The 23,657-nt window shown below is 42.6% G+C and overlaps 1 protein-coding gene across 4 annotated transcripts in view; it reads right to left on the reverse strand.

Annotated features, from left to right (window-relative positions):
• The window catches only part of GCFC2 (GC-rich sequence DNA-binding factor 2), a 45,052-nt gene extending 26,118 nt beyond the window's left edge, over window positions 1-18,934 (reverse strand). For 3 of the 4 annotated variants that reach the window (XM_073335819.1, XM_073335817.1, XM_073335820.1), the window contains exons 1-6: window positions 18,520-18,934; window positions 13,522-13,632; window positions 12,591-12,746; window positions 10,585-10,806; window positions 2,488-2,576; window positions 661-776 (exon numbers count right to left, since the gene is read on the reverse strand). In XM_073335819.1, coding sequence (XP_073191920.1) covers window positions 661-776; window positions 2,488-2,576; window positions 10,585-10,806; window positions 12,591-12,746; window positions 13,522-13,632; window positions 18,520-18,826 — 1,001 coding nt within the window. In that variant the 5' untranslated portion in view covers window positions 18,827-18,934. The other variant, XM_073335821.1, reaches the window with a different exon arrangement.
• Window positions 18,935-23,657: the final 4,723 nt, after the last annotated feature.

Consider the following 23,657-nt stretch of genomic DNA (forward strand, 5'->3'; position numbering starts at 1 on the left):
TTCTATAGTCAAGTGAACCCAGAACTAATCTTCTCCAGGAAAATAGGCAAAAAAACATTAACCACTGCAAAATTCTTCAAGCCAATTTAGCCACAATTTTTAAAGCTGATGTCAGTAGGGCTCTGTATGGGTATCTCCATGCACAACTTTCCACAGGACAAGGACCTAAAATTGGTGTTAAGATTTGAGCTTTGTGCTGTTTGCTTAATCTCCCACAACTGTATTACCACCAGTTTTAGCAACAGTGGGGGGTACTAGCAGAGAAGAGCGGAAAGCATTTTAATCAACATTTCATCAAGCCCTTCTGACACCATATTCACATGACTTTGGCGTGAACACAGAGTTGTTTAGTCTACATTAGTACTCCATCCTATGGCTCTGCACTAGTGGTAGAGCAGTGGAAGAGATTTTAACAAAAAGCTCCAGATGAACATTGTGGCGATGTTTACTACCAAGCAAAACAAAAATCTTACTACTATTCTGAATATAGCAGCAAGTACATTACACATAAAACAATAATGCTAATATCCTCTAGTACGTGGAAGAAAGAGTCAAAGAGTAGAGACAGAATGAGGTGTAATGTCTTTTATGAACCAGTGCAACAGCACTGTATGTAACACAGAATGTTCAAAACTTGTGTTTCACACTAGTAACACTTACCTTGTAGTCAGTCGCTTCTTTACAATTCCCAGGTTCACAGGTGGCAGTGAAACAGAGGGATCAAACCTTATTTTCATGGGTCGAGATTTATGTAGAGAAGTGTCTACATTAATTCCCTGTGAGAATTAACATTGTTAATTTTTATGAACTTGTTTTCCTCTGGAACTGTAAGCTTTAGCAGGCCCAATGATTAGAATATACAGCAAGTTGTAATTATGTACATAATGAAATACAAATTTCTAAAAAGTTAGATGTTTCCTGTGTAAAATGTATACACGGGTAAAGCTGATTATCCAGATATCTCTTTAGTTCTAGCTATGCGTTTTTCCTCTCTCTTCATGAACTGACAAATCCCTACAATTTCCAGGATTGTACAGAACACTTCCATCCTGAAAACTGAGACCTGGTAAATAATATTTTTTAATATGTTTTAATCCCATCTTTACAGCCAACAGTAAATATGCTCTCATTTTTTTCCTTTATATTTTGTTTTAGAACCACATGGTTATATGCAAGATTTCTGGGAATAATTCATGATCTCCTCATGAGGCTTAAACAGTTAATAATATAGAAGGGCTACAGCATATATAAGCATTAAGCAACAGACTGCAAATATAATAGGCATTTACTATAGGGTAAAAATAAATTAAGTAAACTCTAAATTTTATGACAATCGGCGAATATATGACAGATTCCACAATTTGAAAGTAAGTAATTGTGACAAAAGAAGGATTTCAGCCAATCACAGCTTAGAAAAGCTTTCAGCCAGTCACAGCTTTGAGCAGGGGATTGGACTAGATGACCTCCTGAGGTCTATTCCAACCCTAATATTCTAGGATTCTATGAAAAGATGTTCTGCATTCTAGGTCAGTTTCAGTTTCCAAATTGATTTAAGGTGTGGTCAATGTAGACAGTATCACACTAATCTAGTCTTGAAGTGACAAAGTCATGCATAATGGCAACGAACTCTGAACCTGAAAGAAATGGCTGCAATCTGCTGGCCAGACAGAGGAAAAAATGCCTTTCCAGAAATAACTGCCACACAGTTGTCTAATAGGAGCTGGGTATCCAATAATACCAGATTGTAAACACACAGTGGGAAAATAAACCCAGCATCCCTTCAATCATATCCAGACTGAGCTTTAGACAGACTGTTTCTCTTACCTGCCCCAATCTCACCTAGACTAGCTAAAGGAGCACCTATTTGGTCATCAGCACATTGAAAGTGCCATAGTTCATACTCTTACAAAGCCACCCAAATGCCCACATACACACTGAACTGAAAGGGAAACAAGATGGAACCCCGTTGAACGCCACGTGAAAGTGCCCTTAGAAAGGTTAAATAACCAATCTAGTACTAGAGGGCGGGGAGAGGTGAGGGGCACAGTAAGTGTTATGAGTGTTTCTTCCCTTCCCTTATTGATAGTTTAATAGTGTAGGTTTTAGAGGATGGCATTTTAACGTTTTGGTTTGTGAGTACTTTTGTTTTTAAGATCTTTCACAGCAGATATTTTAGCTCAGAGTTTCATTCGCAGACTTTAAGTTGACTCAGATTATCTGCCTTTCCAAAAAGTCTCCCTCTGCACTGAATAGTGTGGGTAATACACCTTTTCTTTGAGGCTAATGACAATGCTGTTCCTCTGATCAGCTAGCAATGAGAAATTGCTGATCTGCATTAGCACAGTCTTCGCCTAGTTCTATTCTCCTCACACCTAATGAATTAGCATGTCCAATGACCAAGAAAGAAGGAGCTCTAACATTGCTCCCAAACCAAACTATCTTGCATAGCAGCAAAAAGCAACAACAGTGAAAGAAAAAGCACATTACCTGTGGGAGTCTGACTCCTTTGTTTAGTTGCTGTTCTTCCCACATGTTTTGTATTTCATCATCTTCACTTGTTCCATCACTCTTGGGTACTGGAAGTAAAATGAAGAGTAAAGATATGAAAAATAGCAGTTTCTCTCCATCTATCCTTTCTGCACTCCCACCACCATCCCCAAAAATATTTGTTGCTGTTCCTACAAGCCTAAGAAAATCGGACAGGCAGAAAGAACAGCACAGGTGGGATTCTCAAAATGGGATTTAAAGGCCGCAGCAGGAACAGACCTGTACTGAAAATTAAGTCCCTGAGAATAGAGTTTCTTAGTTAACTGTTGCTGCAGAGCCAACGCAAGCATAAAATACTGTGCCCTACAAACACATTTTACTATGCAAATCAAACTGTATATAATCCATACTAAATATATGTAAATATAGATGGTTATTGTTCTAACTACTAGGGCTGTCAAGCGATTAATTGTGCTGTTAAACAATACTATTTATATAAATATTTTTGATGTTTTCCACATTTTCAAAGATATTGATTTCAATTACAACACAGAATACGAAGTGTACAATGCTCCCTTTATATTTTTTTTTTATTACAAATATTTGCACTGTAAAAAACAAAAGAAACAGTATTTCAATTCACCTAATACAAGTACTGTAGGGCAGTTTCTTTATCAATGAAGTTGAACTTACAAATGTAGAATTATGTACAAAAAAATAACTGCATTCAAAAATAAAAACAAACAACGTAAAACTTTATAGAGCCTACAAGTCAACTCAGTCCTATTTCTTGTTCAGCCAATCGCTCAGACAAAGTTTGTTCACATTTGCCGGAGATAATGCTGCCCACTTGTTTACAATATCACTTGAAAATGAGAACAGGCATTTGTATGGCACTGTTGTAGCTGGCGTTGCAAAATATTCACGTGCTAGATGAGCTAGAGATTCATATGTCCATTCATGCTTCATACTGATCACACTCTTTAAGTGGACTTGTAGGCTCTAATTGTTTTACACTGTTTTGTTTATGAGTGTAGTTATGAAACAAAACAAGTCTACATTTGTAAGTTGTGCTTTCACAATGAAGAGATTGGACTATGGTACTTGTATGAGGGGAACTGAAAAATCCTATTTCTTTCATTTATTATTTTTACAGTGCAAATATTTGTAATAAAAATATGAAGTGAGCGCTGTAGACTTTGTATTCTGTGTTGTCACTGAAATCAATATATTTGAAAATGTAGAAAAACATCCAAAATATCTAATTGGTATTCTATTGTTTAACAGGGCGATTAAAACTGCAATTAATCACTCATCAACAAAACTATGAACTAAGTTCTCATCTTATAAACCTCACTTGAATAAGGAGTGTAGGATTGGGCTCTATGTTCTAACTGCAGAATCGAGAGCCAGAAAGCTCAACTTTCTGATCCCAGGTTGAATTTGCAATGCTGGCAGTTAGAAAAAAAGCATTTTTTCATTTGTTAAACAAAATGGCTATGAACATTATTGAAAGTCAATATAATGGCTACATCTTAGACCCCTTTAATCCCTCTCGAGTTACTCCTGGTGGAATTCTGCCGCACTGCACAAGCCCAGAATTAATGTCCCCCGCAGACTCCCCTGCGGGATAATTGATTTTGACAGGGAGGTGACGGGAAGCTGCAATTACATCTTTTGCCCACCAAGGGCTGGTGTGGCACCCAAAGAGAGGGCAGCCGGCTCACAGGTAGGAGCAGCCAGTCACAGAGAGGGAGGGGGCAGAGGCTGCCTTCCTCACAGCACCCTACCAGTGGGGCCAGGTGAGGAGGCATGGGATATGGGAGGGGGTGTCACACGAGCTAGTGGGGTGACAACATTGAGACAGTGGCTGAATGGAAGTGGGGGTGCAGGAACACATGGGGTCAGGAGAGGTGGGGGTGTGGCTGAATGGGGGTGCAGGGACACACGAAGACAGGGGCAGCTATGCCTGGCTGAGTGAGGTGACAGGGAGGAGTGGGAGTGCAGGGACATACGTGGACAGGGCCAGATGTGCTGAACTGAACAGGAGAGGCTAGGGATCAGCCAGAGTCTGCATGGGGGAGGTTCCCCAACTCCCTAACAATCCCTTCCCCCGCGAAATAAATCTGTTCCATACTTCTCCCACCACACCCAACAACCCTCCAGGTTCACTCCCAGGCTTCTTCCCAGCAATTACTTCCCTTTCCCTCAGCTCCTCCATTTCCCCTGGTGCCCCCAAGCCTTCGCCCTGCTTCTCAGGGGTACAGGAAATACATTTCTGGATTGTAGTTTAAATGAATTTTTACTCAAAATTCTGTATTAATATACCTAGTAAGGAATCTGTCAAAAAATATTTCCTGAATTTTTTTGTTGTCTGTATTGTTACAGACATACTTACTGACAGGTATTTTGAAATAAATTACCAAAATATTTGTAAATGGCAGGATTATACTGTTACTTTGATAAAAAATGCAGAATTTGAAAATATTATTAATATCAAAATGGATAACTTGAGGGGCATGTTTGTAAAAAAAAAAAATACTACACAGCTTTCTTATTCTCCAGTCAACAAACATGGCATCCTTATTCTGGCATTTTCACATTGTCACTCTTTCAGGTATAACCATGCTTTTAAGAAGTTCATATTTTGGTCTTAAGCTACTTGACTGACTCCTTCAAAGGCATGGATTCCCAAAAAGTAGGTCACATTTAAGAAATGTGATCTTTTGAGGGTTGAAAAAGAGCTGAAGAGAAAGGAAGAAGAGCCATGGATATAATTAACCTGAAGTAACAAAAATGTGACAGTACAGCATAAAAACTAATCTACACGGTCATTACCATGGTCCAGGCAATATACATTTAAATGTAATTATCTTAATATATAAAGCTAATGGTACATGTAGACAAAAGGTTTAAGCTGGACAGAAGTCATTAGGGAAAGTCACACTGTTCAGCACTGAAAATGATTGATACTTTCATGTTTTACATTTTATTTATTCTTGCTTATTCAAACTTTTTAAACTAAACAAACTGGGATAGAGAAGGGAGGCAAATTAATCGAAACGAGAAAGACAACAGGGCACAAATTCATTGGATCAGGCTATGATAATGGTCAGAAAAATTTATTCAGCAGATAATGTAAAAACAACAATGCCCCTGATAAACACTCATCCACTACAAGAGTTCAACATACATTAAACAATTGTACAAGATGAATCTGAGGGACTGCAGTATACATCAGAGCAGGGAACGGTGACTAGAACAGTAAAATCTTTGATGTAAATTATCTGACTCATAACAGTGTTATGTGGATTAGTCAACATTTATAAAGTTCTATAAAAAACATTACTCTGAAGCTCCTAGCAGTCAAGTAACAAAACACCATTATTGAATGCATAGAGTGTCATACTGAATAAAAATCTGAGGCAGTTATTATGGTAGCATATATTGGACTACCTCCCTCCCTCCACCCCACTTTGTTATACCATCACAATGTACTTTCCTTGTTAATCATTACATCCACACAGCTCTGCTGAGTGGTTAACTCAAGTGCATTCTGGGCACGTACCCCACAATGCAATGTTCCATCACTCAGCCCTAAACTCAGATTATTCCCAGGGTGCCTGTGGTATGCCTACCAGAAACTATAAGAAGGCAGGATCTCAGGGTCAAATTAAAACTTCCACACTTCTCCTCCTGTCATCCATTAATTTTGCCAGCATCATTTTCAAGGTAGTATGGACGACAGGCTGCTGAGCACCATGATCATGACAGCCGTTAATACAAACGGGATGATGCAAATGCATTTTCAGTCATGGAGACTGACAGATTTGGCTCTGTGGTCTCATAGGGCTTTTGATGCTGTAGTAATACAGCTAATGGAAGAGGAGAAGGAGAATGAAATCAAGTAGTTACTTCTGTAGGGCATTTATCAGGAGCAACTTTATTCAATGGCCAACCCAGAAGCATTGGTTCAACTAGCAGTGTCTAGGGGAAGAGGGTAGTAATGCAGACCAGGATACCAGCAATGGTAGCAGATCTTCAGGATAACAAAGGCCACTTTCCTGGAGGATCTGTGTGGGTGAGCACTGTAGCTACAGAAGAACACCAACATGGGAGTTCCCCTCAACATGGAGAAGCATGTTGCCATCACTCTCTGGAAGTTAGTCTCCCCTGTTTACTGTCAGTCAGTAATTAATTTGGTTGTTGGTGGTAGCTCAACTGTTGGGGTTGTTATCATGGATGCTATGAGGAGGGTTCTGCTATACCATGTCAGAGTGTGGCAATGATTTCCCTATTTCTCTCTCTCTCTCTCTCACACACACACACACTTCCCCTCAAGCCAAAGACTTGATCAAGAGGAAAAGGTATTTCTCTGTGGTGCTGCATGACCTTGATCATTGCCAAAGATTCACTAATATTAACATGGGGGTGGTCTGGAAGAGTCCATGATGTCAGAACATTTAGAAGTTGTGACCTGGATACTGGAATGAAGGACGACATTTTTGCTCCCCAGACCACTACAGAAATGAATGGAGTTATGATTCCTCCTGTCATTCTGGGAGATTCTTCTTACCCTCTGCTTTTTTGGCTTACAAAGGCTCTCAGACACCTGGACAAGAGAAAGGAGTATTCCAAGTACCTATGGAATGCTAGTGAAGTCAACTTTTAGAAGGCTGAAGGGCAGGTGATGCTTTATGAAAAAGCTGTATGTTTCTCCTCATTGTATGCTAAATGCCTGCTGTATTTCACATAACATCTGTAAGAGTAAGGGAGAGATCCTGGAGGATGGGTAGGAGCAGGAAGTGGAGAGACTTTCTGAACATTACAGACAGTGAGAGAGTAAGTCTCTACAAAATGCCCCAAGTGGTCAAGGAAATAGGGTCAGTGATGCATTGTTCTCCTCCACTGGGGGTGACAAATGTACCGTAAAAAGAGAAATATGTTTGTGCTCTCTTCTGGTAAGGAGTTGATAACATCCTCCCCACCCATACAATGTCATTTATGGGTTGAGCTGTTCCTCAGTGGAACATTTCAGCCAAGTTAAAGCAAAATGAATGTATTTAGTTAACAAAAACAGGTAACACTACATCTTGGGGGGGGAGGGGAGAGAAGAACCAATTAAATGAGAATGTGGTGAAACCTTAACAGCAATGGATGTGAGGTATGGCCAAAGTAAGGAATGCTCAAACTCCTGTAGGTGATGCACTGAAGAGAATTTTCCTTCTCCATGTCCCAGGGTTGACTGAAATAGTAGTCTCAGTATGGTGCATTCTCTATAGTTTGCAGAACACTGGAACTTTGGGTGCAGTGCTTGACCTTTATAACTAAAAGGTGCTCTATCACAGCTGTCTACCTCAGGTCCCGGTCCAGGGCCATTCAATCCATTTAGATACTTTGAGAATACTCTAGGAAACCAGTCCTCCACAATTGCGCCTTTCTATGTGGCTCTCTGCTGGGAGGAATTCAATAGTTCCTGGGACAGATCTTCTCTTGCCATTCCCCCCTGCCTTTGAAGATTTGTCAGCCACTCTGCAGGTGATAACTCCCTTCTTCATGTGGGCCATGACATTACAGGTGCTACAGGAAATAAGAAAGAGCACAAGTACTTACTGTCCCTCACCCTAATCACCAAACCAAAAATGTTTCTTCCCCACAATTTTAGAATGCTATTCCAATAGTCTCTTCCCACATTGAGGTTCACTTCAAGACAGTAAGAAGATTTCCAAATTACTTCCCCTTGTAAAGGCCCCCTGTAATAAACACTGGGCATCTGAACTGGCTGTGCTGGTTTTAAGTTGCAGGTTGTATGGTGCAGCAGTCAGCAGGTTAGTAATTGCATGTGCACCACTGCAGGCTGTCCTTACAGTGGCGGATGTTACTCTGAGATGAGTTCCCAGAAAATTAAGAAGGAAAAAGGCAATGGGCAAACCAAGACGACACACAGCACTGCTATTTACCAAGCTAGTGTCCCTGCGCTGGTGCAGGAGTGGAACAGAAACACTAGCTATATGGGCAGTCCCAGGAGTGCTGCTTTGCCTTGCAATGTGTGCACCAAAATAAAGCACTATCTTTGCTTTCAGTTCTCTTTTACAATACACTTTTAAATCTATAGGTTTCAGAGTAGCAGCTGTGTTACTCTGTATCTGCAAAACGAAAAGGAGGACTTGTGGCACCTTAGAGACTAAATCTTTAGGTACCTTCTGACAAATAAAATTCTACAGTAACTGCTCTAAACCCATTTTCAAATGACTCTGCAACCTTATTGGGCCATTTACCACATGAATTCTCAACTTTACTAAAAACAGTATTAATGAAACTGAAATAATGAATCTTTTCTAGTGTTTGCTTTCCTTTTTCTGTATCTGCTGCTACAATAAACGTTTGCACTTTGGGGATTAAAAAATGCATTGCCTGGCAGACATCTTGAGCAGCATATAAGGGAGGGCATCATGGGGGAGGGAGAACAAGCAGGATACAGCTCAGGAAGAGATTTATGGAGTCGGCAAGTGTGGCCGATGGTTGTGCAGCTTGATACCACAGGGAAATAAAACTTTAAAGCAGTAAATCTCTGACGCAGATGCCATTTTCAGCATGCTGAGGGCAGGGCGTTTAATGCAAAATACGGAGGGGAGAAAAAAAAAGGTTCCTACCTCCAACCAACATGGCAGTGGACAGCTGGTCCCCGAAAAAAGTAGAATACATCCCCCTATACTGTCTTCTTGTAATTCAGCACATAATGCTCATGGCTATAAGTCCCCATCCCAGCATTTTCAGACTGGCTGCTGGTAGAACTCATCCACAGCAGTTTTAGTATGGCTATTCATATGCTGTTCTTGGGTAGTGTCCAAATCTGTTGGGTAACACAATTTCTGGCTGCCCTGAAAACATCTCCTCCTGGTTGGATCCCCATGGCATACATGAGGCCAAGGTAGCTTTCAGTGGCTTTTTGGGTGCCAGGCATGTTGTCTTGGGTGCGTTGAGGAAAATTGTCCGCCACGTAAGTCTTGGGTTCTGTGGTAGTTTCACTTGCAAAAATGTGGTTCAGTTCCTCAGAGTATGGGCAGGTGATGGGAGCATTACCAGAAGTCCTGTTATGATCCCTTGTCCTCAGGTACTTCCACTGGAGTGCCTTCGCTTTGACTCAGCACTGGGACCAGCTCCAGGAGTGCCTCCTTACCGGCATTTGCTCCAAATGCCTTGTAGATTGTAGTTGGCTGCATTCCAGTGACTCTTCTCCAGATGGGATTGAATATGCAGCTCTCCAAATAGGGCAATCATGTCCTGGATCTCTGAATGAGTCCACACAGAAACCTGGCAGAGGAGAGGGGCTTGGCCTGACTACTATAAGGAGTATTTCAGAGTAGCAGCCATGTTAGTCTGTATCCGCAAAAAGAAAAGGAGGACTTGTGGCTCCTTAGAGACTAACCAATTTATTTGAGCATAAGCTTTCATGAGCTACAGCTCACTTCATCGGATGCATTCAGTGGAAAATACAGTGGGGAGATTTACATACACAGAGAACAAACAATGGGTGTTACCGTACACACTGTAATGAGAGTGATCAGGTAAGGTGAGCAAGGAGTATGTGAACTTACTATTATCCGATATCAAACATGGGCATTCTTGGTTGCATGCCAGCATTTAAACTGAGAGAGGACATCTGGTTAAGATGACCCCAGGGGAGTGGATGGCACAAGACAGGCCAGTCCAGGAATAGAACTATGTAGTGTGAGATAGTAGTTAGAGGACTGCCAGAAGGAGAATAGTTAGGAATGCATCCACCCAAACTTAAAGAAAGCAAACTCCCTATGAAGTGGAGTTACTCCTTTTCTGAGGATTATTAGTGACCTAAGATGCCAAGTAATCACTTAAAAAAAAAAATGTTGTTTGTGGACATAAGGCACTGTAAAGTGAACTAACTAAAGTTAATCTGATTTAATAAACCTGTGTAGAAAAGCCCTAAAAGGGCAATAAGGGTCTGCACCACTCTTTTTACAAAGAGGGCCTAGAATTGCACTTTTTAGTGCATTTCACATTCTTCAAACAGTTAAAGTTTTGCCACTTTTATGCCCTGGTAAACAGGCTTAAACTTACCTGCATATTCAGCCATCCTCTGCCTAAGAGTTTTTGTTTTGGGAGCAAAGTGGAGAATCGTGTCATGATCAGAGTCATCCTCACTCTCTGTATCACTGCATGCTGTTTTCTGAGACACTGGAGCACGATGTGATGGGTCCAATGGAATATAGTCACCCTGAGTCCTGGCCAAATGACGTTTCCCACAAGCAACCCGGATATAAGCTGCATCAGGTATATTACCTGTCATTAACAGAAAGAACCTAAGGTAAGAGACTAAGAGCAAAATTCAACACTACTCCTCACAACAAAGTTAATTATAAAATGCTTTTTCTCCAAAGTATAGTAATACGTTAGGAGTTTGGGGCTTTTTTCTGCAATACATTGTTAATGATAAATTGAGATAGTTGTGCATGTTATTTCTACAGTCCAAGGAGCTCAACTTGAAAGAGCATAAATATTGAGGAGGACTTCCATACCCCTGCTGCTTCAACTACATCAGGAGTGGGCAAACTATGGCCCAGGAACCACATCCAGCCCTTCAGATGCGTCAGTCTGGCCCTCAAGCTCTGGCTGGGGAGCAGGGTCTGGGGCTTGCCTTGCTCCACATGTGCCATGGCTCCGCACGGCTACCAGAAGCAGAGGCATGTCCCTGCTCCAGCTCCTATGTAGAGGGGCAGCCAGGAGGCTCTGCACACTGCCCCTGCAGCTCCCATTGGCTGGGAACCGCAGTCAATGGGAGCTGCAGGGGCAGTGCCTGTGCATGGAACAGTGTGCAGAGCCGCCTGGCCATGCCTCCAGGTAGGAGCCAGAGCAGGGGGGGGGAGGGGGGGGGAACATGCCACGGCTTTCGGGAGCTGCTTGAGGTAAGCACCACCCAGAGTCTACACCCCTGGCCCCCTCCTGTGCCCCAACCACAGCCCTGATCCCCCTCCCACCCTTTGAACCTCTCAATCCCAACCCCACATCCGCAGCCGGAGCCCCAACCCTCCCTGCACACCCCAACCCGCTGCCCCAGTCCAAAGCCCCCTCCTACACCCTGAACTTCTCATTTCTGGCCCCACCCCAGAGCCTGCACCCACTCCGGCACCCCAACCCCCAATTTTGTGAGTATTCATGGCCCACCATATAATTTCCATACCCAAATATGACCCTTGGGCCAAAAAGTTTGCCCACCCCTAAACTACATGTTAACTTTCCAGTAGTTTTCAGACCTTCAAAACAAAGGCCACAGTAGTCTTAAAAGTCACAATAACCTAAATAAAAGTTTCCAGTATTTATGCCATAAATGGAGGTACATGTTGTAAGCATAACAATTCTCCTCATTTTGCCAGTCCTAAGTCTGAAAAATATAATCAAGGCAAAAATATTATTGAAGTATCCTTCAGGCTGCAAATTAAAATATGAGCAGTAAAGAAAAAGAAAAAAAAAGTGTGCTAAACTAGTAATCTAGATCATACATGAAAACGAAAAAAGGATTCCTACTACTATAAATACTTTGCATTCCTGGATTATTAAAAGTTCTCTAAACATTCATCCTTAATGCTGCATTAATAAAGTTATTGCATTTAATTTCCTGTTTATTAAAAATGAAAATATTAGAAAGGACCATAACCTTGAATCCATCATTTCTCTTCTATCCAAATGCCTAGTTATGGTGAGTGATCTATAATAGAGGTTTTTTTGTTTTGTTTCAGCACATACTTATAAAAAAACCCAATGATATCTAATTTTACCTTTTCTTTTATTTCATTACTATAAATATTACAGGGCTTTCTATCATATCATCATGCTAAAGATCTATCCCAAGAGACCAGATTGACAATAGACTGTAAAGGCAAATTCCGCTCTCAGTTACACCAATGTAATTCTGGAATAAATGTCCTTGATATACAACGATTTCAGTGAAGTTACTTTAAATATACATTAAAACACTGGACGCTGTTACACTAAACAGCACTTTGAATATTCTGCAATATGCAAGACTACGTGCAGTACCTACTCGCTGCTCATAACTAGTTACAAACCTGCTGATAAATCCTCTCTTTTCTGTGGAGGGCTGGATTGAGTTTCAGAGGCTGAACTAGTGTAATCTTCACTGGCTGATGAGTAGTGCTCATCCTCCTCTTCTGTCTCACATGTATCAGTACTGTTAATTATTCTAGACTCCGATTGGAAGATTTCTGTATTCAAGGAGAAAAACCAAGACCCAGGATTTTTGTCTCAGCTACTGGAAATGTTGATAACCTGTTAAGAAACATCATAAATCTGAAGACAACAATCAATCCCTGACCCTGAAAAGACTTGTGCTTAAATTTACACATTGAGCAATCCCATTGTCTTCAAAGATTTAAGGCAGTATTTTTAGTTACAGTATGAATCTTAACGAAAGCAAAATTTTAGGACACAGTAAAGTAAGGCATCATCATACAAATTCATGTATTTTCATTTCAACTCTATCCTAAATTCAGACAATTTTAGGGGATTCTTAACATGATTTATGACTAGTTTTAAACAGGTTGTGCTGTCTCTCATTAATGAAATCTGAGGCCCACTTCTAAAAAATGAAAATGCTAAAATCATTGAGAAACTACTCCCTAGGACCAAATCCTGAGACTAATGGAATTTGTAACTGCCTAGTAATCTCCATTTACAATGCGAGTTCCAGGAGGTCAACTCCTCTCAAGGTCAGCCTAAGTGCCCGATACTACTCCTACAACGTCAATGGGATTTTGGCAGATGACTTAAATAGATACAGGATCAGACCTGCTCATTATGTGTTTTGGGATATACATTTAAATTTGACTGTTTTCAACCACAAATTCATTCTTGTAATTTATTAATATAAAACAATATGTCTGATAACAGTACTTGCCAAAGCACCCTTCCTTCATGGATCTCAAAATGCTTTACAAACAACTAGACTAAAATACACCCAATAAGTAGCTACGTACTTACCTTTGCTTCTTTCAGCTTCTCTAACTGCAGAGAGAGAGTTTTCTTTCCTTTGCATTCTAAATGTTATTGTGTTAAGAGATGGCTTCTTTATTTTAAAGAGTTCCTCACCCTCTGTAGGAGGGGGGAAAAAGATCAGTGTAAACATATTTACAAAGCAACATCACCACATTTGAAACATTTTATTATTTGTTTTACCATAGTGCCTAGTCAGCCTAGTCATGGACCAGGATCACACTGTACTGTACAGACACAGAACAAAAGAGAGTCAGTGCCCCAAAGAGTTTACGATCTAAGCATAAGACAAGAGACAACAAATAGATATAGACAAATAGGGTAGTACAAGTAAACAATGAGACAATATTAGTCAACATGACAAGCTGTTGGTGTACTGAGACTACAGCCTAACTATTGTCAAGTTTTTTGTAAGAATCACAGCAAGAGAATTTTGAAGAGGGATTTGAAGGTGCTAAAAGATTACAATACATGTTCATAAAATCAATAATCAGTGGTCTACATGAGTACGATCATGGCATACGGTCTTTAAAAATCTACAGTACATTAGGTTAGACTAGTTCAAGACTATCACCACAGGTGGTCTAGCTCTTTCACCTATAAAGTATTAAGATATTTATGGGCCACTGTAACAACTTCCTACCAACACTACAAAAAGAAGGATTCTGGGTGGACTCCTCTTGAAGGCTGAAACAGACTGGACTTCTACATAGAGTGCTTCCGCCGACATGCGGGGGCTGAAATGGTGGAAAAGCAGCATCACGTGCTCCATAACCTCAGCCGTGCAGAACGCAATGCCATCCACAGCCTCGGAAACAACTCTGACCTCGTAATCTAAAAGGCTGACAAAGGAGGTGCTGTCGTCGTCGTGAATAGGTCGGAATATGAACAAGAGGCTGCTAGGCAGCTCTCCAACACCACTTTCTACAAGTCATTACGCTCTGATCCCACTGAGGGTTACCAAAAGAAACTACACCATTTGCTCAAGAAACTCCCTGAAAAAGCACAACAACAAATCCGCAAAGACACACCCCTAGAACACCAACCAGGGGTATTCTATCTGCTACCCAAGATCCATAAACCTGGAAATCCTGGATGCCCCATTATCTCAGCATTGGCACCCTGACAGCAGGATTATCTGGCTATGTAGACTCCCTCCTCAGGCCCTAAGCTACCAGCACTCCCAGCTATCTTCGAGACACCACTGACTTCCTGAGGAAACTACAATCCATTGGTGATCTTCCTGAAAACACCATCCTGGCCACTATGGATGTAGAAGCCCTCTACACCAACATTCCACACAAAGATAGACTACAAGCAGTCAGGAACAGTATCCCCGATAATGTCACGGCAAACATTGCGGCTGAACTTTGTCCTCACCCATAACTATTTTACATCTGGGGACAATGTATACCTTTAAATCGGCGGCACTGCTATGCGTACCCGCATGGCCCCACAGCACGTCAACATTTTTATGGCGGACTTAGAACAACGCTTCCTCAGCTCTTGTCCCCTAATGCCCCTACTCTACTTGCGCTATATTGATGAAATCTTCATCATCTGGACCCATGGAAAAGAAGCCCTTAAGGAATTCCACCATGATTTCAACAATTTCCATCCCACCATCAACCTCAGTCTGGACCAGTCCACACAAGAGATCCACTTCCTGGATACTACGGTGCTAATAAGCGATGGTCACATAAACACCACCCTACACCGGAAACACTATACTTACCTACATGCCTCCAGCTTTCATCCAGACCACACCACACGATCCATTGTCTACAGCCAAGCTCTAAGATACAGCGGCATTTGCTCCAACCCCTCAGACAGAGACAAACATCTACAAGATCTCTATCAAGCATTCTTACAATACAATACCCACCGGCTGAAGTGAAGAAACAGATGGATAGAGCCAGAAGAGTACCCAGAAGTCACCTACTACAGGACAGGCACAACACCACTAGCCATCACCTTCAGCCCCCAACTAAAACCTCTCCAACTCATCATCAAGGATCTACAACATATCCTGAAGGACGACTCATCACTCTCACAGATCTTGAAGACAGGCCAGTCCTTGCTTACCTGAAGCAAATACTCACCAGCAACCACATACCACACAACAGAACCACTAATCCAGGAACCTATCCTTGCAACAAAGCCCGTTGCCAACTGTGTCCACATATCTATTCAGGGGACACCATCATAGGGCCTAATCACATCAGCCACACTATCAGAGGCTCATTCACCTGCACATCTACCAATGTGATATATGCCATCATGTGCCAGCAATGCCCCTCTGCCATGTACATTGGCCAAACTGGACAGTCTCTACATAAAAGAATAAATGGACACAAATCAGACGTCAAGAATTAGAACATTCAAAAACCAGTCGGAGAACACTTCAATCTCTCTGATCACTCGATTACAGACCTAAAAGTGGCAATTCTTCAACAAAGAAACTTCAAAAACAAACAGACTCCAACAAGAGACTGCTGAATTGGAATTAATTTGCAAACTGGACACCATTAAATTAGGCTTGAATAAAGACTGGGAGTAGATGTGTCATTACACAAAGTAAAACTATTTCCCCATGTTTATTTCCCCCTCCTCCCCCCGTTCCTTACATGTTCTTGTCAACTGCTGGAAATGGCCCACCTTGATTATCACTACAAAATGTCGTCCCATTCCCCCCACCTCCCCCCCGGCTGGTAATAGCTCACCTTACCTGATCACTCTTGTTACAGTGTGTATGGTAACACCCATTGTTTCATGTTCTCTGTGTATATAAAGTCTCCCCACTATATTTTCCACTGTATGCATCCGATGAAGTGAGCTGTAACTCACGAAAGCTTATGCTCAAATAAATTGGTTAGTCTCTAAGGTGCCACAAGTACTCTTTTTCTTTTTGCGGATACAGACTAACACAACTGCTACTCTGAAACCTGTAACAACTGAGAAGAACACAATATTCTCGAGTTCTACTAAACTGCTCACAGAGCGGTCACTCAGATGAACATTTTTTTCCCCCTCAGTGAAATCAGACTTACAAACATAAGAATGGCCATACTGGGTCAGACCAAAGGTCCATTTAGCCCAGTATCCTGTCTTCTGCCAGTGGCCAATGCCAGGTGCCCCAGAGGGAATGAACAGAATGGGTAATCATCAAGCAATCCAGTCCCTGTCGCTCATTCCCAGCTTCTGGCAAACAGAGGCTAGAGACACCATCCCTGCCCATTCTGTCTAATAGCCATTGATGGAAGTATCCTCCATGAATTTATCTAGTCTTTTTTGAACCCTGTTATAGTGCTGGCCTTCACAACATCCTCTGGCAATGAGTTCCACACGTTGACTGTGCGTTGTGAGAAGAAATACTTCCTTTTGTTTGTTTTAAACCTGCTGCCTATTAATTTCATTTGGTGACCCCCTAGTTCTTGTGTTCAGAGAAGGAGTAAATAACACTTCCTTATATCCTTTCTTCACATCAGTCATGATTTTATAGACCTCAATCATGTCCCCCCTTAGTTATCTCTTTTCCAAGCTGAGAAGTCCCAGTGTTCTTGATCTCCCCTCATACAGAAGCCGTTCCATACCTCTAATTATTTTTGTTGTCCTTTTCTGAACCTTTTCCAATTCCAATAGATCTTTTTTGAGATGGGGCAACCACATCTGCACAGAGTATTCAAGATGTGGGCGTACCATGGATTTAGATAAGACTGACCATTCAAACAGGTCCCCTTACTTTATCAGGGTAAGATAACCTTAAACAAAGGAAACAACAGTCACCTCCGGTCTTCAGTAGTATTTAGGCATTTAATTCCCACTGAAATCAATACGAGTTTGGTATCTGGGCCTCAGTCCATAACAGAGGGTAACATCCATTCCTTCATACTCCACTCCTGACCCTTGTCTTTTAGGCTCCAAGTTCTTTAGGGCAGAGACTGTCATTTATTATATGTTTGCACATTGTCTTTAGGTATTATCATAACATAAGCATAAATTAAAAAAAAACACCACAACCCAAACATCAGACCCAGAACGTGCACAGCCTTATAACTGTAGGGTCCACTCAGATGAAATAGTCCTATGAGTGTCAGGTAGCCATGAAGTTCCAAACTAATCCAGAAAAATCACGTGTGCCTAGTGAAGTCACCAAGGACCATCAGCAGTTTCAGTATCACTGTTGATCAGCACAGCTTTAGTGTGGGAGATCAGCTGTATTTGAGTTTACATGCAAAAAAAGTGCAGACCCACCCCTTCACAAAACCTCTTTCACATGAGTCATATATATTGCAGTGTCTTGCAGTATCAAATAGCCAGGTCCTGGCTATGCACTTACTCTTCCTTTATCACATCATTAACTTTACTAGTCTTTGCATCACAAAAGCAGTGCAGCTCCCCTCAGTGCAATTCCACTCAACCCACGAATAGGCACTCCGGTAGCTAGCCTGAGCGGCCACCTGTACCACTACAACCACATTGCCATTTTTAGAGCACTAATTTGAACACAGCTAGTGCCAGTCAGTCTACCTGCACTGGGAAGCACCCTCCCAGCCGCGGTGTAGACATACCCTTACAGGTGCCAGTCCCAGCAGAGATACCGGGAGAACTACTAAAGTGACAGTAGCTCTGCCGTCCAGCCAGGCTCTTGAGGGGTGACTGCAGGTCCCAGTACCTGAGGGTGTTGGAGTGATTAAAGCACAGGACTGGACACCAGCCTCCTGGGTTCTCATCCAAGCCCTAACACTTGGGCTTGTCCACCCTTGAAAGTGGAGAGGGAGTAAGGCAAGGTGTAAGTTAAAAGTTAGCTGACCCCGGCCATTGTTAGCCCAGACAGAGGGCCCAGCTGTTTGCAGACCAGCCTGGAGCCTGCTCCCACACCTGAAACACAAGGAGATCTCCATCTCTCTCTCTCACTCACACACTCACACACACACACGCACGCACACGCTGCGTGGCGGAAGGGAGCCGGCGTCAGACTTTTACCATCTCGCTCCTCGTCGGCACCGAAGCTCAGCAGGGCGGTCGCTCCCCGCGCCTGCCCCGCTCTGGGGTTCGCCCCTCGGGGCACGCCGCCGCCGCCGCCATCCTCCTCTTCCTCCTGACCTCTAATGTCCCCTGCTGGCCCCTCCGCGGGCGGCTGCCTCTCGGCGGCGGGCCTGGCAGGGCCTTGCGCCTGCTCCTCTTCGCCCTGCGCCCCTTCATACTCCGGCTCCCCTTCGCCGCCGCTGCTGCTGCAGCTGGAGGCGGCTCTCTGGCGGCCCCGGAAGTTCCGCGGCGGCCTCCTAAACATTCTATCCGGTAACGGTCACAACGCACGACCGGAGCTCACCTCCGACGGCGCGAGCCTGCTCCGGAAGCGTTCCTCTCGCCATACCTCCCCATAATACGCATGCGCAGCATCACTCGACGGTCATGAGGAACGAGGAAGTGGAGCGGGGGGGGGGGACAAGTGGCCCCGCCCACTGGCAGCGACTCCGCCCCCTGAGAATCGGGTGGGAGGCGCGGAATAGGCCGCTGGCCAGTCAACCAGAGAGGGCGGCTCCTCGTTTAACCCTGGATTGAGGGGGTTAGCCCAGGGCGTTAAGGCGCCTGTGCTGTAGCGTTGGCGAGGCTCTTTGGGGTTGAAGGGTGTCAGGGCTGCCCAGTGAAGTGCAGGGGGCTGATCTGTGGGGCCCACCTCCCTGGCTGCAGGTGCCAGCTGGAAGGTGCACAGTGACTGAGGCAGGGCGTTACAGGAAGGAGAAGGGGCCAGTCTGGTTAAGGCAGTTGACAGCTGCTTGGAGAACTTCCTTTATGCCTGACTCAGCCTGCCAGATCTGTCCCTGCTGTGCAAGTCGCTTACACCAAACTCTCCACCGGCACTGATTATGTTCCCCGCAGTCCAGGTGCTGGACTTGAGACCTTTGGGGCAAGCTTTGCAGGGCTGAACGCTCACAGCTGCTGTTGAAGTCAGGTGTCGCTGTGGTGTGAGCACAGAGAGTCCTAGAAAAATAAGTGCTCTAGGAAATAAGGCCTTAGGCATCTCAAGAGGGGCACTCAAAAATGGTGGACACAACGATTTTTGTCTTAATCTCAGTACCTCGGTTGTCCTTCAGGAAAATGAGGATGATAATAGTTAATATCACTTTTCCTGAGAGGGATGGTGCGAAGATGTTACATTTCTGAAGCATTTGTTACATTGAAAATACCATAAAATAACTGAGAAAATTGCCACATAATAATAAATCAATTATTTATTCAGTGCAGAGCTACCCTGACAGAGCACTGTCTATCTTGTGCACTGGATGAGGAAGGGGTACTGTGGAAAATAGTAGTATGTGATCAAGTGACTAAAGACAATCATAATGCATACCTGGGGGGCTGAATTAAGGGCTTGTCCATATTTGAAAGCTAATTCTCATAATGTGTTTCTGTTTCAGAAATAACTATTTCTAAAGCAGTCTGTCCAGTGTCCAGCAGTGTTTTGTTGTCCCAGCTTAAGCTGTTTTCATTTTGCATCATGAAATCCACACAACGTGGTGGTGGTGTTTTTTAAATAAGCACCGCATTCTGTGCAGCCATCCCCTGGTGCAATGTTTCACCACTAAGCTATATGCATTCTGCTATTATTCTAACAGTACACTGTGTTAGGGCTACCAGATGTCCGGGTTTTCCGGGACATTGCCTCTTTTTTGAACCCCTGTCCAAGGGGATTTTTCAAATAACAGGCAATGTCTGGGGTTTTTGTAGAGTAGAGGCTGCAGCTCAGAAAGAACCCCAATTGGTCCGCTTCCTTGCATTGGCAGCTGATTGGTCCATTCCCCTGCAGCCACAGCTGCCAGATCCTGCCCACCCTGGCCCCAGCTGACTCCCAGCCCTGGGAAGGGGGCCTGCAGAGAGTGGGATGGCTGTAGCTGTGCCCAGGGCTTGCACCAGCCACCCTGCCACCATGACAGGGAATGGTGACACTGTCCCCCACCTCCAGTGAGTACCCCTACTGCAGGTACCCCTTTAGTTTCCGCAACTGTACCCTGTCCTCCAGCCCCCCCTTCCCCCCAGTATCCTCTTTTTGGGAACCTGAAATATGGTAACCCTACACTGTAGGATCTCTACTGGAACTCTGAATCTAGGGGTGAAATTAATAAATTCCTATGATTCCTCTCCTTTCATCCCATCATGCATCTGGCTTTTGTAAGAAAACTCCATTGCCAAATAGCTGCAGTCAGGCAGCATGGAAGAAATACATGACTTGAAATTATGGTATTCTGGTGACTGCTGTTAAGATGGGAGTGGACCATTTCTTCTCCCCAGAAGGCAAGAAAGCCCAGGACCTCAGCATGGGACCATGCAGAAACACAGGGCATGGTTGCTGTATGATCTGTATGTCTGGGAGCTGGAATCACAATGCAAGCACATGTCTGCAAGCTAGCATTTAAATAGAGCAGGGGTCGGCAACCTTTCAGAAGTGGTGTGCCGAGTCTTCATTTATTCACTCTAATTTAAGGTTTCGCATGCCGGTAATACATTTTAACGTTTTTAGAAGGTCTCTTTCTGTAAGTCTATAATATATAACTAAACTATTGTTGTATGTAAAGTAAATAAGGTTTTTAAAATGTTTAAGAAGCTTCATTTAAAATTAAATTAAAATACAGAGCCCCCCGGACTGGTGGCCAGGATCTGGGCAGTGTGAGTGCCACTGAAAATCAGCTCACGTGCCGCCTTTGGCACACATGCCATAGATTTGCCTACCCCTGAAACAGGGTGATGACATCCCATCAAGATGACTGATCCTGGAGGAGTAGAGGGCACATATGTGAGACAGACTGACCCAGGTATGCAGTAAAGCCCCCTCACTCCACCAGCTTTCAATGGTTAAAAGAGGAGCTGCCCCTCAAGCTGATTGATTCCTGATCACCCGGGGCAGGGTCCTTTCCAGTGGGCAAGGCCAGCAGGGAGCCTGATTGTTTTTTTCACACTCCACCTCCACATAGCTTTTTGCAATGCAAGGGCTGCTAGAGGCAGAATAGTTTATTTGAAATGGGGATGCATACACACCTACCTTATTGCCTGCTAACTCATTCCAAAATTTATGAAACTTGCTTTCAAAATGGATTTTGTAATGCAGATTGAGACACCAGATAATTAAAAAAAATTGTTTATGAATGCAAGACACTTCATCCCAAAACAACTAAAGTTAATCTGAAATAACTTTCAAGTGAGACAAGATCTAAAATTACACAGGCAATCTTAATTCTGGCATTTCCAAGCTTTTGGCTTCTTGACTTTGAAACCTTCACATTCTTTTAACAGGGTTTTTTTTGCTGTTGTTGTTGGGGTTTTTTGGTACTTCTATAGTAATGTTGTAACATCCAGAAGTGATCTGTTTGCCCTGTCAATTAAATCCTTATTTTGTCACTTCTGGTAATCTTAGGTATGCTATGCCTTCGTACACTACTTTGTCTTACAGCTTTTATCTTGTGTCCTATGCTATTTCCATATTTTTCCAGAAATGTGCAAACCCCCGTTAACTTTCTCTTTTGAAGCATTCCATGAAGTGTTCTGAAAGGGTTTGTGTAATTTATTTCAAAGGTGGTTCTTACGTCACCCTTTATTGATTCAATAATTAATGGATGCTTTCAGAGATAATTATTAAGACAACAATCCTGATAAGAGGTTCTATATAGTCTTCTCAGGAACAGTACTCACACTTCTACAGAGTTCAGTTATGAAATATGTAGCCACATGCATCACCAACTTTCAGCTTAGTTGAAATAAAAAAGTGGCCTGCCCTAAAATATACCATGGTTTTGTTCAAGTGAAGGGGAAAGATCTGGTAACAAAGTTTATTACAGGGCACTGGTGGGAGTTGCTGAAAGAAGGGAGGGGAAACTTGTGTTGGGTTTGAAATAGGAGTTGGAAGTGGGAATACAATGGATGAGAAATTATAAACAAAAGCAAGCATAGAAACTTCTAGCACTCTGAAGAATAAGCATATTATCTTCAACCTCTGACATAATTCTATTAAATATCAATCTAAAGTATATAGCTGTGCAGAATAGCTGCCATCTCCTATCACATAGCCTAGAACAGTGGTTCTAAATCAGGGGTACATGTACCCCTGGAGGTACACAGAGGTCTTTGAGGGGGTACATCAACTCATCTAGATAGTTGCCTAGTTTTATAACAAGATACATGAAAAGCACTAGTGAAGTCAGTACAAACTACAATTTCATACAGACAATGACTTGTTTAGACTGCTCTATGTGCTCTACACTGACATGTATGTACAATATTTATATTCCAGTTAGTTTATTGTATTAATTATATAGTAAACATATAATTTTGTCAGTAATAGTGTGCAATTTGTCAGAAATAGTGTGCTGTGACACTTTTGTATTTTTATGTTTGATTTTGTAAGCAAGTAGTTTTTAAGTGAGGTGAAACTTGTGGTATGCAAGACAAATCAGACTTCTGAAAGGGGTACAGTAATCTGGAAAGGTTGAGAACAACTGGCCTAGAATGTATGGGCGGAAATGCACCTAAAGTATAAGAATGGGTAAGGCCCCTATTGTAGATTCATGGGAAGATGGATAGACAACATTTTCTAGTAACATGAAAACTAATATGAAAACATTAAATTGGAGAAACAAATGCATTTGGAAAAAATATTCAGCTGTGGGTCATGGCTCATAGCATCAGGGTAACAAGTTGCAATAAATTATCTTGCTTAAGTCTGGTAACATTTTTATTGCCACTACATTCTTGTTTTTCTAATGCTACAACAATCAAATTCATTGCATTAATAAGTGCTTGCATTTTTCTGTGTGTCTGTTCTGCAGCCAGGTTTCTCAAGTAGTGCATATGTATTCAGCAGTTAGCAATATTTTCTTTGCCAAAATTCAGTCTGCATGAGTCAGTGCTGCTGTCAAATCACATTCTGTCCATTTAATCTAGATTTTCTATGAATACCAGAATAAGAATAATTTCTCAATGGGTGACCAAAGAGTCTTTACTGCTCTAATAGTATGAGTAACCCAACCTTCCTCCCCGAGAACCTCTTTGTCTTGGCAAGGGAACAGGATTGGGGCATTTTTTTTTTCATACAGATTTACTCTTTTTGAAATAGTAGGGATCCTACAAGG

This window comes from Lepidochelys kempii, chromosome 3 (assembly GCF_965140265.1).
Source record: "Lepidochelys kempii isolate rLepKem1 chromosome 3, rLepKem1.hap2, whole genome shotgun sequence".
In the NCBI taxonomy this organism is placed as follows: domain Eukaryota; kingdom Metazoa; phylum Chordata; order Testudines; family Cheloniidae; genus Lepidochelys; species Lepidochelys kempii.